This window comes from Nomascus leucogenys, chromosome 2 (genome assembly GCF_006542625.1).
Source record: "Nomascus leucogenys isolate Asia chromosome 2, Asia_NLE_v1, whole genome shotgun sequence".
NCBI classification, from domain to species: domain Eukaryota; kingdom Metazoa; phylum Chordata; class Mammalia; order Primates; family Hylobatidae; genus Nomascus; species Nomascus leucogenys.
This window is the reverse complement of record NC_044382.1, coordinates 68150342-68167420: the sequence shown is the minus strand read 5'-3', so window position 1 is coordinate 68167420 and position 17079 is coordinate 68150342. Positions and strand designations below refer to the sequence as shown.

The 17079-nt window shown below is 39.3% G+C and overlaps 1 protein-coding gene and 1 long non-coding RNA gene across 2 annotated transcripts in view; both read right to left on the bottom strand.

The window, feature by feature from the left end:
- Window positions 1-5898, bottom strand: part of C2H16orf97 (chromosome 2 C16orf97 homolog) — a 47070-nt gene extending 41172 nt beyond the window's left edge. Inside the window, 1 exon segment of the mRNA XM_012504728.1 lies at window positions 5802-5898. Coding sequence (XP_012360182.1) covers window positions 5802-5898 — 97 coding nt within the window.
- Window positions 5899-15047: 9149 nt separating this feature from the next.
- Window positions 15048-17077, bottom strand: LOC100593664. The gene is made up of 2 exons (XR_121540.2): window positions 17034-17077; window positions 15048-16536 (listed from the first exon to the last, which is right to left on the bottom strand). It is a non-coding gene; the product is annotated as an uncharacterized LOC100593664 (long non-coding RNA).
- Window positions 17078-17079: the final 2 nt, after the last annotated feature.

Genomic DNA, 17079 nt, shown 5'->3' with positions numbered 1-17079 from the left:
TCCTTAATTACCCTGCCAGGACCAAGAGAATCCTTGCAGCCTAGACTAATGACTCACATAAAGTAGGCACTCATTATATAGTGAATAAATGGTTGAATGACTGAGGAAATGTGAAAAGACAGCTTAAAATGCTTTAGAAATGGTAAATTACTATGCAAATATTATATATCATCCACAAAATCACTATTATTAAGCTGCTTTTATGATGAAAGTTGATACCTTTTTTCATTTATATCTATGCCTTGTATTAATATTTGCTAAGTGAAAACATTGATCTAGGTTTTTGTCGATTGTTTTTCCTCTAAAGCCAAGCAGAAACTTCATCTTCCATCATGTGAACACCTTGTCCAATTGGCAAATATTGACAGTAAGAAAACATCATGTTGAAATTAGCCTTCTATTCTTGTATATTATTGAAAAATCAGAAGTACAAGAGCAAAGGCTGTAGAGGAGCTGTGTGCACGCACCTGTGTGTGTGTGTGTGTGTATGTGTGTTTGTGTCTGTGTGTGTGTGTGTGTGTGTACGTTTGTCCAACATTTTCAAACATTTAGTTTTACTACATTTACTCTTTCTGACCTGGTACTATCTCAAACTGCATACAAGCAGCAGATGTCAGTGTTGTGCAACTTTCAGGCTGACTGCTTGCAGAGGCAAGCTGTTCTTTGTTGCTTAGAGACAGAATAAACAGTCATTTGTACCCACAAACAAACACCCTTAGGTGCTAGGTAAATCGTAGAGGTCTCCCACAAAGAAACTGTAATTTGAGAAATTACACAGCAACTTATAAAGATGTAGTTGTGATTCAAAGGTTGCAATGGATGGGCACAGCATAAATAGTGGAACCTACCATGTTTTGCTGGCCTAGAAGGAGATAGGGACACCCAGAAAGCACTGGTTTGGCTCCTTTGTCACAACTGCTGTGAGCCAGAGCAAAGAAAGTTCAGACTAAATCGGCCTTGTTTGATGAAAGAACAGTGCTTTCTATTTGCAACCCATGTGGTCAGATGGCCAAACTCCTAATATGTCCTCAAAGCCCAACATAATCTGGTTCCTGACTGCTTCTATAGCTTTCTTGGGAGACACTCTTTCTCCTTTTTCTCCACTGCAGCCACTGCATTCTTCCGAGCTCACAGGCTCTGCTTGTAATGCTCTTGCCACATGCCCCTGTCTCTCCTTTAGTGTCTACTCTTCAGATCTCAGCTCAAATGTCCCTTTATCCTGAAAGGTCAGGCTCCATACATCAGGTCTTTCTTTTATGGTCTCAAAGTACCCTTTAATGCCCCCCCATAGACTTGTCACAATTTTCAATTATATACGTGTCTGATTCTTTAATTAATATCTGTGTACCCAGCTCCAATAAAAGTGCCAATTCCATAAAGGTAGATTATGTGGCTGTTTTGCCCATTAATGTTTCCCTAGTACCTAGCATGGTACACGGCATATGGAAGATTCTCAATATATAAATGTTAGGTAAAAAAATAAATGTTAAAAGGGTGAATGAATGGATAAATAAGTAAATTGGTGAATGAACAAATACGTGAATTGAGTCCATCTACTCTTCCTCTGAGTAGACATCCATGTACCAGTGAGCGAATACAAGGTAGGCTGGCTTAAGAAGAGGGGAGTATCTCAAATACCTGGGAATAGAGTGATCACTGTTGTTCCAGGATTCTGAGAATAACTCAGCAGGTTGAGAGATTGACCTGCACAAATGGATTGTGACTTGGGCCTACATTCTGGTGGCAGAGCTTGAGTTCTCCCCTGCAGCAGTGAATTTCTGTCTAGCACTTCTGAATGCACCCGTCACATACTGGTCTCCTATCAGAAAAGAAAGGGGATCAGTTTGCAAATATGTGAGGAATACAGGCCTTTCTTCAGAATCGTGTATTTGGGATGTATCATGTGACAGAAAAGAGCTTATAGACAAAGATAAAGAGAGATAAATGGGTTGATTTTTTTCTTCTAGGGTATATACCCAAAGGGGAGAATAATCTGGCTATTTTTCTTTCTTCCACAAGATGGGGCAATCGGAATGAATTTAACTACAAAGGCGAACACCAGTAAATGTCTTTCCCATGTTAAACAGCCCTATTCCGTCAGACCAGAAAAATGCGGCTGGTTTTGAACTTCTTTATGCAACTGTATAGCATTTCCTGAAAATGGTAGGCCTGGGGTAGACCACAGTTAGGCTGGAGGGGAAAGCCTAGGGCACATGCCCACTCTATATTGGAGTCAAAGGGGTGCTGCCCAGCTTCCAGAACTCCCAGCATTCCAGCCCCAGGTAGTTGCAAGGGTCTCTGGCTCAGAATCAGCTGCTGCAAAATGGAGCAAATTTACCATGCAGAAATTTTCTCACATTAGAAGGAAATTCTAGATGAGATATAATGATGTCTACTTTGAACTAAATTATTGTAATATAATCAATCACGGTGTACAAATTCTAGTTCTTAATATCTTAGTCTACTGCTTACAGTCTGCGAGATGATTTCATTCAGTGGAATATTCCACAATGCATTAAATCAGACCGTACATAAAATAATTATGACACTAGAGTTTTATTATTCTACCTATGACCTATTTGCACATAATCCTTCTTGCTTCTTCCTGGTTATAGGTCTATTACTAGATCATTGGAAATTTTTCTCTGGAAAGAAATTAGGGGAAATGGGCTTGACAACAATTTCTAGATTAAATTAGCACTGTTCAGAAAGATAATTAATATTGGTGTGGTACTTTTTTGATCATTGTCTCATTTGATTTTCCCAACAACCTGTAGGCTAAATATTACTTTCATCATCAGTCTTTCACAAATATACGACATGTGATATTTACTTATTCAAGTGTCAATATGGGATATTTGTTTACTTACGTAGGCACAGCAGGTAAAACCTGGAGATAGCCATGAACATGGCCTTCAGATTCCAGTTCTGACAGGTCATGGAAGAGAGTGGGGAAAAGAGAGAAATTAGAGAAGGGAACTAGCACATGCTTTTATGAGGGCTAAATACACATTCTATAAGGTAGGAAACCCAGCCAAAGTGGCTTAAACCTCAAAAATAATGGATTGGCTCCCATAATAGAAAAATCCAGAAGTTCTAGTTCCAAAAGATGTCATCATGGATCTAGTCCTTGAGGACAGCTAGTTTCACCTGATATTTTCAGTTCATCCAGGTTATTTCCTTGTGGTAACAAAATAATCTAAGCAGGTTCATGTCTCATAGGGTCCCACTGAACCACATTGTTCTGGAGAAAAGAGTGCCTCTTCGTGAAGTTCTCTCACCTGTGACTCACCCTCTCATTGGCTCAAACGGGGTTAAAGGTCCATCCCTGAACCAATCTCAGCTGGGGAGATAGGCATGACTTATTGTCTTAACCCAATCAGAATTCCTACGCTGAAGCCAATTGCACTCAAACCCTCCTTGCTAACAGTGGGACAGCTGTACATTATACAAAAAGAAAGCCAGGAGAAGGAGAAAATGGGGAAATCATAAAATATACCTACATTTTTTGGAGTTTAACAAATTAGAAAACATTGTCTCTTTTAATATATAAAAATTTATAAGAGTCCTAGGACAATCCTGGTTGATACACAATTATTTTTAAAAAGCAATAAACCATTGTAAAATGTTCTGAATAAGGCCTTAAGCGTTAGCTTTAGAAAACTTAAAAACTAAATTTATAGCTATTACATGAGCAACACCTGATGCCTAAAGAGCAGAGGATTGCTCAGTAACCCTGGAGAATTTAGACATTTAGAGCAGGCAAGTGTTAAGAGGTGGGAAAAAATACCAAGAACAAAAACATCCACTTAGGTTGAAAACTTGCTAGGTCCTTTATATAAACATCTTCAAGAAGTACTATCCGATAAAACCTCCAAGGGCACTCTGTCTCCTCAACCACTAATTTTTTCAAGCACCTCTGTCCTCATTACTACAAGTGTTTGGAGTGATAGGACCTCCCTATCTCACAGGGTTTTGTGACAAATAAAGGCAAGAATGTGCATAAAAGGCTTTGTTAATGTAAATGCTCACAAATGTAAGAATTATACTGCTTAGAATTTTATGTATAGTTTTTAAGATGCTGTAGAAAAAAAAAGACATACCTACTAAAAAACAGGTTCTACACTGACCTTAACAAAATAGGTGGATATCAGTTACATATAGCTCGCTTGCACCAACCTCCCATTTTCCCACTTCATCAATCTCAACTCTCTCAGATCTTCGCCTAGTGTACTCCACATAGTATACTCTGAACTTTTTGCATGACCCAAATGGTATACATGGATCCATATGCCTGTTTTCAAGATTGGCTAATTGGCCTCATTTGCACAATAAACTATTAAGAACTCTCTAATAAAAGTCAAAAATGTTGCCACACTTTGTTAAAGAGCTAAAGGTTCTGAAATGCAATGCCTATCATCACTTTATAAAAGAGCTGAATTTGAGAGAAAAACTCTTACGAACCCTTATTGAAGGATAATTTTCCCAATGGACACAGTCTTAGGAACGGTTGGGACCAGGGACTCCAATGCCACCAAGATTCTCTCTTTTTCCCAACTCTGCTTCTCTGTTTGCTGGCTTCATTCTTTCCATGCAAACCAGCTTTCTCAACATAGTGAAAAACATGGCTGTCTAAGCTTCCATGGCTGTAAACTTCTATCTCCTATTTCCAATTTGAAAAATTCCAGGAAGAGATTGGCCTACACTGGATTGGATGTCCAACCCTTTATCAATCAATCATGTCCAGGGTATAAGGTCTGATAAATGCATTGTAACTGTAAACAAATATTTGTAGTTGGGAATGTAAGAGCTCCCCACCAAAAAGAGGGCCTATTTTTACAAAAGAAATGAACAGTTTGTCCTGGTAGTGGTTGTCCTGGGTAGGCAAAAGATTAGTGTCCACATAAAAAGGCAGAGTTAGTAAAGACATGAGTCTGCCCCTGTAAAACAGTACCAGTCAAACATTTCCCCAGGAGATTTGTTTACTCTATAATAAGAAAAATAAACCTGCCTATTTCACCAAACTGTGGCAACAATTGCCTGAAACGTGAGTGCATAGTAACTTCAAAAATATTACAAAATTTCAAGGTATGACTGTTGCTATTACTATCTATATAGGTAACTAAATTTCCCATTTTTCACACTGATGCCTGGAGTCAGACTGACACAGCAAGTAGTTTGAACAAATTGAAGCTCATCTAACATCACAGGCTGTGAGTACACTCCTTCTCAAGCCATATTGCCGTCCAGCTGTGCGTGGTTATTATGCCAAGTTCATCAAGAGATATTTGAGCTTCTCAGGGGGCAGGAATAGGGGAAGACAGAATAAGACTCAGATGGAAGGAAATAACTCAACCAAAAAACCTCTGGTTAGTCTACTTCCTAGAGAACTTCCTTCTACTTTCCAAACTCTTAGTCACTGTTCTATCTTCCAGACAACTATCAGCTAATTAATTTCCATGCAGACAAAGATCACTGTTTAATAGGTCAGCAGTGTATCACCTTGAAGTGAAAATCAGCAAAGGAAAGAAGGGTAGATGATAAAAGGCATCAATAGTATGATGTCTGTCCTAAGTCAACACTGGGAATAGGGATTCAGTCACTGGGCACCAACTTCACTGCTAATGAATGATGAGTGACTGACTATGATACCTAAGGCTTGTTATTTCTGTGCTACCTTTCCCTTTACATAATATCAAAGGGAAAGTCCCCAAATAATGACAAAACACACCATTTATATTGCACACTATAATTTCCTAGGCATGTTCCCATATGCCATTTATCTAAAATGATGCACTTACAGTCTATTAGAAACATTGCTGAACTTGGGAGACTTAAGTACTTGCCACTTACCCAGTTTGGTGGCCTTGGGAAAAGTCTTGACTTCCATTTCTTCATTTGTAAATTGGGGATAAGAGTATATTTTTCAACATGTTAGCATGAGGCTTGAATGCAATGATTTATAAGTTATTTGTAAAGTGTGACATAAACATGAAGAGTTTTTCATAAGGCCTAGTGAAAATCTCAGCAAAGGACGCAATGAAAATAAAGAAATCCTATGTTTCAACTTAATAAAACTTGGATTCAAACGATGCCAAGGACTTGACCCGAAGTCACCCACAGTTAGCTGAAAGGTACAAGGCTTCCAGTTCCAAGACCTCTTTCCTATACTGCCTCACCGATGATCCACCAGGGGTGGACATCAATCTTTCCTCTGAAAATATATCTTTTATTCTATTATGTAAGCTAGGAAAAGAAAATGTAACTGAAGACATAGAATGAGTCATCCAGAAATTAGTTACCCTACATAATGCCACTGATAATACATAGAACAATGGCTGTATTTCTTCAGCACACAATCTGTCTCAAGCACCAGACTAAGCAATTTACATGCATTAAATCATTTAATCCTCAGAATTAGCCTATGAGGTAGGTATGATTAGTGTCCCCATCTTTCAGATGAGGAAGGTGAGGCACATGGGAATTAAGTATCCTGCCCCAAGTCACTTAGTGAGTGGCAGAGTGAGTATTCAACACAGACAAATTAGCTTCTGTGTCTGTAATCCTAACCATTATGCTAGGCCATCTCCCAAGGACACCAAGCCTAGTGCACTATCTGATTCTACCTTTTAAAAACTCAAACAAGAGAAAGATGGATTTTATCCAGAGTTTTGAGCTGTATCTCATGTATTTCCAGAGGTTTTCCCACCAGTTTCTGGCTTCATACTGTCCAGCATTGATCTCAAATATCCATCTTATCAGCATTGATCTCAGGGGTTTAAAATCATTTTGAAGGCGACAAAGTGAAGCACTTGTCCTTCTGGACAGCCCACCTCCTGTCTTGGTTTGTCAGTTTTAGCAAATGTGTGTTCAGGCACAGTCAAAATCCCGGAACAGAGACTCACCAGGCCCAGCACCATCCTTGCCTTTCCCATGTGGGAAGAATGCTTCTCCAGAAACAAGGTTGGTCTCGGAAGTTAGCTGTTGCCCAAATGGCAGGAGAGAGCAGCTTAAGGGAGTCACACTGAAAGTGATTTTAAATTACACAAATTCAGCGAATACAGAAAGAGAAAGAAAATTTAAATCAATGATACTAGACCGTGCTATACATTAAAATCACCTGACAAGGCTTAAAAAACAACTACCAAAACTTGGCCCACTCTGGAACAGCTAAACCAGAATGCTTGAGGACAGCACCTTGCTTTAAATCCTGCAGGCATTTTCTACACTTGGCTAGTGAACTTGAGATGGGAACAACTCTCCCTTTGGTCTTAGTTCCCAGGGGCCTTTCACAGTATGACCATCTCGCTGCACTGAGTGTAATTCATAATACAGTATAAAATTATATTTAGCATATTAAATTATTATGTGCTAAATATTACTGAATATATTATACATTTATAAATATATTCAGGTATATTTAGTTTTTTGTTTCGATTTGTTTTTTTTGCACCGGGACATCAGTGAGTACAGGTTTAAACTCAGAAGATGCAATAGGCTTTGCTACCGTATCAAGTTAGCTGAAGGACAAATAGAGGAAATGTACCTAGCACACCATCTTAAACTAAGTGGGAGGCTAGGCAACCACCTAAATACACATCTTTTTTTGTCCCCTCATCTATTCAGGACAAGTATAGCTACTGCACATGAGTACCAATGTGAGTTCACCATCTTTATATGGAGAACCTGCAGCCTCAGTTTGCTGCCAGTCTTTAGCCTTTCTGGCCTCATGAGTCATCCCCAAACTCATTGTTGTCCCTTTCCAGGAATAGTGTCACAGATGGGAGTTAAACAGCACACAGGTAGACATACCAACTCTGTAGTTTCAAAGAGCTGGTACTGTAAGAAGGCCTGGTAGCTCTTGACTCAGTTCTATCTCTATCTCTATTTTTATCTCTCTCTCTCTCTCTCTCTCTCTATTTATCTCTAAATCTATCATCTATCTAGCTATCTATCTCTATAATTTATCTATCTATGAAGAGAGATACTACCAAGCAAGTAGGCTGTGAATACCTCTGTATTTGCAATATTTTGAAGAGTACTAGCTGCTGTGAAACCTAATCTCTAAGGGAGCTGCAATTTTGCAATTAAAATTAAAAATTTAATTCTGCCAGTTAGTTCTACTGAGATTCTATCTGTAAATTTAGCCTTCAGCCTGGCCGATGAGAGGTTCTAATTAAATTGGGCAATAGCAAGATAATTTAGAGATGCATGAAGCACTATAATGCTTCTCTGGGGAGCACATGTGATTGCTTACTTTTTTGTGCCCATTACACAGAGGCATTGGGAAAAGACCAGCCAGAGTTTAAGAGAAAAGGTGGCGCTGCAGCAGATTAAGCACTACCAGCCCCGATCTGACTAGGGGCTTTGCCGGCCCTGTCATTAATGAGCAAGACCTACACCTAGGCTCCTGAAGCTTCCTGGCCAGGCCAATCAACAGATTCCTAAGACTCCTGTCCTGGGTTTTGAAGGCCCCAGCCAGCCCTAGGTTCTTACTTGTCAAAGGGCACACATAAGGATCTCAGTCCTTTACACTTGGTGGTTACTGTGGCTGCGTGTCTCGAAGATGGTCCCTGCTCGCTGCTGGGCAAGAGGCCCTTCCTAAATGTCAATTGTCAACATGAAGCCAGTTTTGTTATGGGCAAAATGGTGTTTCCTTCTCCCAGTACCAGCACTCTGCTAAACCATATGTCCACAGGCCACACAAGTCTTATTTATTTATTTGTTTATCTTTCCAGAAATGAACCCAATGAGTCTGCTGAGACTCAAAGGCCAAAAAAAAAAAAAAATTATAAAAGCTATAGAGTACAAATAGTCCTGTTTTAAAAGCAGGGGGGTGGGGCCCCGCGTGGAGAACAAAGCCCTACTTTGAAGACTTACCGATTCTAATTTGGAGCCATTTCCCACTCCCAATTCCAAATCTGCATCATTAAACCATGAAAGAGTGAAGAGTAATAATTGTGAGCACGCTGAGTATTTCTTAATGATTTTCTGTCTTATACCCAAAGCAAATAAGCCAAATGCTTACTCAAAGCCTAGGGGGGGAGTAGGGTGGGACTTGGTTTTGCAATTTCTTTTTTTTTTCTATAGTCTTTCTTCTTCCACTGAAAGTGTCTATAAAATTTTTAAAGGAAAGTAGGTTGCTAAAATGTACTTAATTTGCCATGATAGATTGAGTCCATGCTTCAGTGACTGTAATTGAATCTGTGACCTATTTCTTTAGTAAAGTAGAAATAGTCTCTGGGGTTTTTGTCACTACCATCTTTTAATGAAATTCAAAAAGACCGTCAAAATGTCTACACTTTTTCTGCTGGTTGTTAATGTTATTACTTTACAATTTGTTACTTTTTAATTAATCTTAATAAATGTGTACACACTCTACCTGGCCGCTGGAAATGCTAGACATTGATTCTTCACTCTTTTAAAGCCAAGCAAAATTAACAGGACAGAAAAGGCACAGCAGCCAGGAAAGGTCTTCATATATATTTGGCTGCACTTTTAAAAAATATTTTGAGGCATCAGTTTAAGGGTCTGCCTCCAAGAAGAGGGGGTTGTGGAGAGTCAACAGCAAAAGGCTGAGGGGCTCTGCCCATGGCTGTCCTCTTGATGCCACCACTAACTGCTCCCACTTTGCTTGAGGGCTGCATATGTGGCAAGCCGACAGCCTGGGGGAGCAATATTTTATTGACAAAATGTAAGAGAAAATATGTTCGGCTGCTTTTAAGCAGTGGTGTAGGAGGGTGTTACAGAACCAGATGGTCTAAGTTAGTCTTTCATTTGCCGGGATGACGGGAAAGCACTGCCTTGCTCTGCAACTGAAATGGTGGTGGCCGCTTTGCCAATGGACTGTTGGCTGTGATTTCCAGGGACAGTTGTTCCTCCAGATGCAAAGTGCCCAAGGCTCTGGGTGAGCTCTGAAATTCATCTCCTACGGTGTCTGCGGTGGGAGTGGGGAGAATGCCTTCAGGTCTTTGCCATGATGGTGTTGAAAGGGAAGTTTTGCAGCAGTTCTCAAACGTGGCCCCAGATCACAGCATCACTTAAACTACTAAATCTGAAATCTGGGGATGGGGCCCAGCAATCGGTGGCCCAGCAATAGTTCTGTTGATGACTCTTTTGTGAACCATTAGATTAGAGAAAGGAATTAAGGTGGCTGGAGCCTGGAATGGGGGTAATGGATGGAAGATAAGTCACATTAGGGTCAGATTGTGAACTATCAGGAGTGCTCATGTTACCTAACTATACTCAGGGCTCTTCTATCTCTTTGCCTGTGATATTCCTGTGGCTAGAAAGCATCATCTCCCACTTCCTGTTTACCTCTTCCCTATCTCTGTTTTTCAAAATGTTAGCCATTTTCCAATGGCATTTGCAGTGTCTCTTACCCTATAGACTTTTCTCACTACTTCGAGAGCATTTGGTCTGTCTCTTCACTGAAACCCCAAGGCTGCGACTTTTCTTGCAGCACCTAGATTTAGCTTTGTTTCTCTAGAAAACAAATCTTTTGAGGGCAGGTGGTCTGCCTGGTCATTAGTGGATGCTCATAATGCCTATTATGATGCAAGCAACACAGGAGATGTTAAAAAGACTTTTGAAACATAGAGATTTTTATTCAGTTGAATACGTAGACAACCACCAGCTAATCTCTATTGGCTTGGTAAGTAATCCAGTTCTCCCCTTTGTCTGGTAATCAAAGTAGACCTCCACTCATGAACCAACGAATGGATCACATGGTCAGAAGGTTCTAGAAACACAATGGTTCAGTTTGACACACACTTACTGAGTAGGCTGCCAAGTCTAGTGCTAAGTGCTTGGAGATAAACAAAATACAGTCCTTGTCTTTGTAAAGCACACATTTCTAATGGAAAAAGAACACATAATCAGATCATTTCAATGTCCTATGATAGGCAGAGAGCTACACACAAAGATTGATGTGAGCACAAAGCATGACCTCCCTCTGATACCACTCTGGAATTACAAAAAAATGTTTATTGTAAAAAAAATGTATGAGTTAAATCTTGAAGAATGAGGAAGAATAGCAAGGAAAAGAGAGTATAGAAGGAAGTTCTAATAAAGAGAACAGCACAAAGGCATGGAGGTGTAAACGATGTCTTGGTAAGAGGGGGAGGGCCTCATGAATGGTAAGTACTCTGGCATTGGTAGACCATACATTTCTAGTTGGAGACTAGCAGAAGGCTATGTTGCAGAGCAGGGAACCAGACATAGAGGGTTTTGTAGTCCATGCTAGGAAATTTGGAATTTATTCTGGAAGACTTAGAGAATAACAGGAGTAGTGGTTAGATTTGCATTTTAAATAGATCATTCTGGCTCCAATGGGAGGAGGGGCTCAAGGGGATGAAGCTGGATGGTGACGAGAGAGGACAAGATGAGCCCTGGGCATTTGCAGATTTCCCCAGGGACACAAAGTAGGATTCACTCTCAAATCAATTACAATGAGTTCTTTCTCATTAGGGGGAAAACCTAAGCAGAGTACAAGTCCGAGTGAGACGTGGCAGGCCTTGCTCCTGGTAAATAGAAGGATAGCCAGGCTGGTTTGGATGAGAATAAGCTCATCTTGTATGAGTAGCCACTCTGCCCCACCTCATTTGATTAATAAGAATTTCCATCCTGTGGACTTGAACCTAACAGACCATGATGGCTTGAACAGGCATTCATCAATCACTATATCTCCCCAAACCTCCAGACAGACTGACTTGGAGTGATAACTATTCCCTCTCTCATTCTTACCATCTACACATTTATAATTTCCTAGTACATTTCACTTGATCAGCCAAATAGCCATTTTTTGCATACTTCCTATAGCAAATGCTGGAAAGAAAAAGAGATTTAAACTACATACAATAATAATCACAGCATTGGTATTGCTGCTGAGTAATCTAAAGTCTCAAAGGGCAGTTTGTTCCCATAATCAGGCCCCTGAGATCCTAGGTGTGTGGAGAGAGAAAAGAAGAATCCTGAAGAATCTCATCACTCAATGGAAAACTAACATTTAAAATGTTTCTTATAGGATTTTGTGGTTTGGAAAATACTCATCACCTGCATTGTCCTAATGATTTATGATCAGTGGGATCATAATTTGTGAGTGCTGATGTCATCTGCAGGAACACAGGCTCAACATCTTGTTCAAGGGTACCAGTTGGTAAGCTCCAGAATTTAAACCTAGGACATGGATTCTACTGCCTTACTCTGCTCTTTACATCACAGTGGAGCAGAATAACTTGTCTCAGGATGGTTGGAGGAAGAGAGGTGGGAGAAGGCTGAGAAAAATAGTGAAGATGGAAAACATTGTTTTGGGCTCTTTCAGAATCTCTACTCTCAAGTGGTCCATTTTCTTGGACTACTATCCAGAGATAAGGTGAGAATAAAGAGACAAAAAAAATTGACTTCTTATTTAATCAGTGTGAAACCCCACTATCTATTCAAATTCTAGTTTAGCTTCAAGACCTAGCACAGACTCGTAAACCTTCTTTCACTATTAGAGATTTCAGTCACTTACTTTTCCTTAGAACCTATGGAAAGAGATGGCAGACAATCCAGCATTTAATGACATCCTGCCACTTGCTGTTTACTGTTAGCTGTGCTTCATCAACAATGCTAAAACCTCTGCTATAGAGAAAAATAAATCCACCAGAGTGGTTGAGTCCTCCGAATAACTGATGGTTTTCTTTCTTAGGCCCAAGCATTTTTAAAAGTGCAAATATTTTGGCAAGAAGCACATTTATGGTATATCTTATACGTCTCTGTCTTTTTAAACATGTTATGCTAAGCATGTTTTTGCCATCCATTATTGCACTGTGCCTTATTACTGGGTATCCCTGTACTTAATGCCCTGATAGTCTGAAGTGTATTGTCTTTTATCTATTTGTTTTTCAAATCTCCTGTTATTGTGAAGGCTTTCAGCCATTACTGTGCCTCCAATGGGAATCTTTTTTTTTTTCCTTCACTCTGACACGATCTCAGCTCACTGCAACCTCTGCCTGCTATATTCAAGTGACTCTCCTGCCTCAGCCTCCTGAACAGATGGGATTACAGGCGCATGCCACCATGCCAGGCTAACTTTGTATTTTTAGTAGAAATGGGGTTTCACCATGTTGGCCAGGCTGGTCTCAAACACCTAAGCCCAAGTGATCCACCTTCCTAGGCCTTCCAAAGTTTTGGGATTACAAGTGTGAGCCTTTGTGACCAGCCTCTAATGGGAACCTTCTCTCACCTTCCAACTCACTGCTCCTAAAGCATCATGAACTGGGAAGTCAGAAAGTCATGATTGTTAAACACATGGGCAAAGTATGAGTAAACAGGTCTCCAGTCAGGGCTAGAAGAACAATTTCCATTATTTGGGATGATCAAAGGTTTGATCAAAGATTCATGTCTCTTGACTATTTTTAGTTGGAGAAATTTCCTGAATAGCTGAGCTCTGAATAGGCGAAATGTTTCTGGAGATAAAATTCATCAGGTAATGTTTTTACAGTATCCAACTCAGTGCCGAGGGCACAGCAGACACTGAACAAGGGCACAGCAGACACTGAAAAGTTACTTGGTGACTACAGTGTTCTCAACTGCAAAAGGTGTCCAATAATGACCAATAGAGTATTTGCATCACCTGCTATTTTGATTGGCCTCAAGATTTCAGTCAGTGGTAAAATACGAACACAACATCATTTTGATATGGTATCTTTGTGAGCAAAGTTAAATTCTCTTTGGAACATGAGTACTTGTAAGCAAAATGATGTGGTCCAACTAACTTTGAATAAATAGTGCTGCAACATCCAAAGACACAATAGGTTGAGTAACTTCTAAATCAACTGCCCTTATAAATGAAGATGGTCATTGTTAAACTTAAAAAAAATCTGAATGAATATGCATATTATACTTAAGATTGTTCTGGTTAATGTAAAGAACAACTGAGGAAAAGAATGGAACTGAAAAAAGAAAATGGCATCCAAACCTTTCTTCAGACAAACAACCTCTGTGTCAGTTTTCAGGATTCATCATACTGTTTTATTTCAACTCTTTATGGAGAGGATATGGGAAGAATATCAATAAATGGCTCAAGAATAATTTTTCTTGTTCTGTTTTACTTTATTACATCATTGTATCAAGCGTAGGATATCAGTGAGTTTTGGAAATTATGCCACCCAGACAAACCAGTGCAGTGATGATGATGGAGATTTCTGGCTCCTGTAGTCTTTGCCCACCCTTCTCTGAACCTGCTTTTTAGCATTTTAGAAGAATTGAGAGGAACTCTAGAAACTACAGGTTTGACCATTCAAAGGCTATCATCTGGGAAGTTTTAATGACTACATGGCTAGACTATCATTTTTGCCCCAAGCTACTAACTGAGTCTCAAAGGTAGCATTCAGCATCCTTTCCTACCGAGATCTCATTATACACGTGTAATGTGAGTAAACAATGAGATTCTATTAAATTACATTCCTCCCTTTAAATTAGCCTTAATACAGAAAGGGAGGAGACAGGGTGCTTATTCTTACAGAGATCAAGTAATTAATTTTGTAGTTTCTATGAAATACTGAAGGAAATCATGCAAATGAATTTGCAAACAATTAGAACAGGAACTACTCAAATATGTGTATTTATGGAAAAAAGATATAAAGTGAATACAGATCAGTTCATTAGTCTCATGGAGTTTCTTCTTCATGGTAAGAGTGTTGTACATGTGACTAAAGTGCTAAATAAAAGTTTAGATAGCTGTTTATTAATTGCTAGATGTTGACTTTTACTTTAAAAATCACTTTCAGAAATTCTAACGTTGTGTTCAGTTACCATTTTAGTCCAATCTCATACCTAGAAGAAATTGTATTCATAACCATAATACTCTCCCCTCCTTTATTTATATAGAATTTCAGGGTTTTCAACTTACTTCATAATCCAGGGACATTACAAGCACCTCAGTTAGAAATGCTATATTTTTGCAAAGCAAAGCTTGAAACAAACATATTTTGCGGTTAAACATTCATTAACTAGAAAATGTAACCCACACAAAAAGCACAAACCCAGAGCATATCAGATAATCAAGGTTTAATCAAGGTTTATTGTAGTATCTATTATTTAAAACTAGAAGCTAAATACATAAGAGCATCTCTCTGGTTTTGTGCTTCAAATATTTATACACATGCTTCCAAATGCTCCAGCAGTAGCATTAGGGAAATATAATTTACAGAAGGAAATATCTACATATTGCCCCTGTCAACTTCTGGGTATTTTCCCCACAATCATTTGAAATCATTGAAATTAGTCTTGTCAGCATACAACCTTGACCCTAGGACAGGGTTTCTCCTCCTTAGCACTATGGACATTGTGGACTGGATAATTCTTTGTTGTGGCAGTGGCTGTCCTGGGCATTGTAGGATATTCAGCAGCATCTTTAGCCTCTACCCATAATAAGTCACTAGCATTTCTATAGGTGCCAGTAGCATGTCCCTAGACATTGCCAGAAGTCCCTGGAAGAACAAAAATTTCTGACACAAAATAACGACTAAAGACATGACATTAGAGATCTATGGCACAATAAAGGGAGCTCCAACATGCATAGTGACTGGTAGCTTATGGCATGGGGAGGGATGACAGAAAAAGAAATTAAAATACATGATTAGAAGATTCCTGAATTAAAGGAAAGACTTAATTGAGAATAGAAAGGCCTGTTCACATCCTGAAGAAACACCAAGATGTAGTTTGGTAATAAACTTCAAGGATTAAAACAAAACAAAACAAAGAATCAAAGGAGAAAAAAATTCTGCCTCAGACTTAACCAAATAAATGCAATAAGATTATCAAAAAAAAGTTCTGTTATTTGGGTGAGTTACCAAAATGAGGCATTCTTCTTTGCTTGAGAGGTGGGGCCCATGACACAGGGGGAGCCTCTACTTTGTTAGATCGCTGCTCAAATTCTGGACCACAAACTTGGGCATTGGTGGTTGTTTTCCATTCCTAGTGGATACCCCCAGTGGATTCACTCATTAGAGGTTGTCTGAATGCATATTATTTCCCAGGAGCATGTCAATTACCCCACTCTCTTACCAACAATGCTTTTATATATGGCCAGCAGTGTCCATTTTTATCTCCAATAAATTTTAATCTTTACTAAGCTTTTATCTTCACTCGTTAGGAAAGAGCAGGCTTTTGTTGGTTAATTGGGCATTCCTTCTTCTTACATATTGCCTCAGTGCACGTTGTCCATTTTCCTACCATTTTCTTTATTTTTTAAGTTGGACTACAGTTGCTCTTTTTGAACTGTCAGATGTGTTGAGAGAATGGGCTTCTCCGGAGTGTATTTTATCTTTTGAATTTGTTTCTGGTGTTTTGCTGAACCAAAGCTTTTCATTTGAACGTGGTCAAATCCTTCAGACTTCTTCTTCACAGCCTCCAGGTATCTCATCTTCCTTGGAAAGGTCTTTATATCACTCTGGGATTATGATATTCTTATACTTTTAGTATTAACATGGCTGAACTGCAACCGATGACAGGAAATCAGATGCTTCTGACCCCGTGAGCAGAAGAACCCTGGGAAAAGGATGACATTTTTTTCAAAGGGCTAAAAATATAAAACATACAGACCAAACAGCAGAAAACTGAAAATCCAAGGTCTAAGGCAGCGCTTCTTGCCTACTTGTAATTTGTGAACTGATAGAAAGGACACAGAAACATACCTTAAGGTCCACTATCAGCTATGCTGCCTTATGGTATATTATGCATGCGTGTCTGCACATGTATATACCCAAAACTGGCAAGTTAATGATGTAAATAGGCTCTTCTATATGCCTAGAAAGAGAAGAAACTCTGACAAAGCCCATAATTCTTTCCAATGTGGCATTCTTTTAAGTACCCAATACCAATATCCCATGGTATTCATCATCAACCAGGACTCTCAGATTAAACGTCCTTGATTCTGAAATTTTATAACCATCTACTCTATTCCCTTCTTTCCCCAATAGTCTAGTAAAAGCCCAAAATAGAGACTTTTCTAAACTACTGGTCCTGATCTCAACCCCCTACCCCACCTCCCTGGATTAAGTTCCTCTTGATTGATGGAGTTTGGTTGTCTGG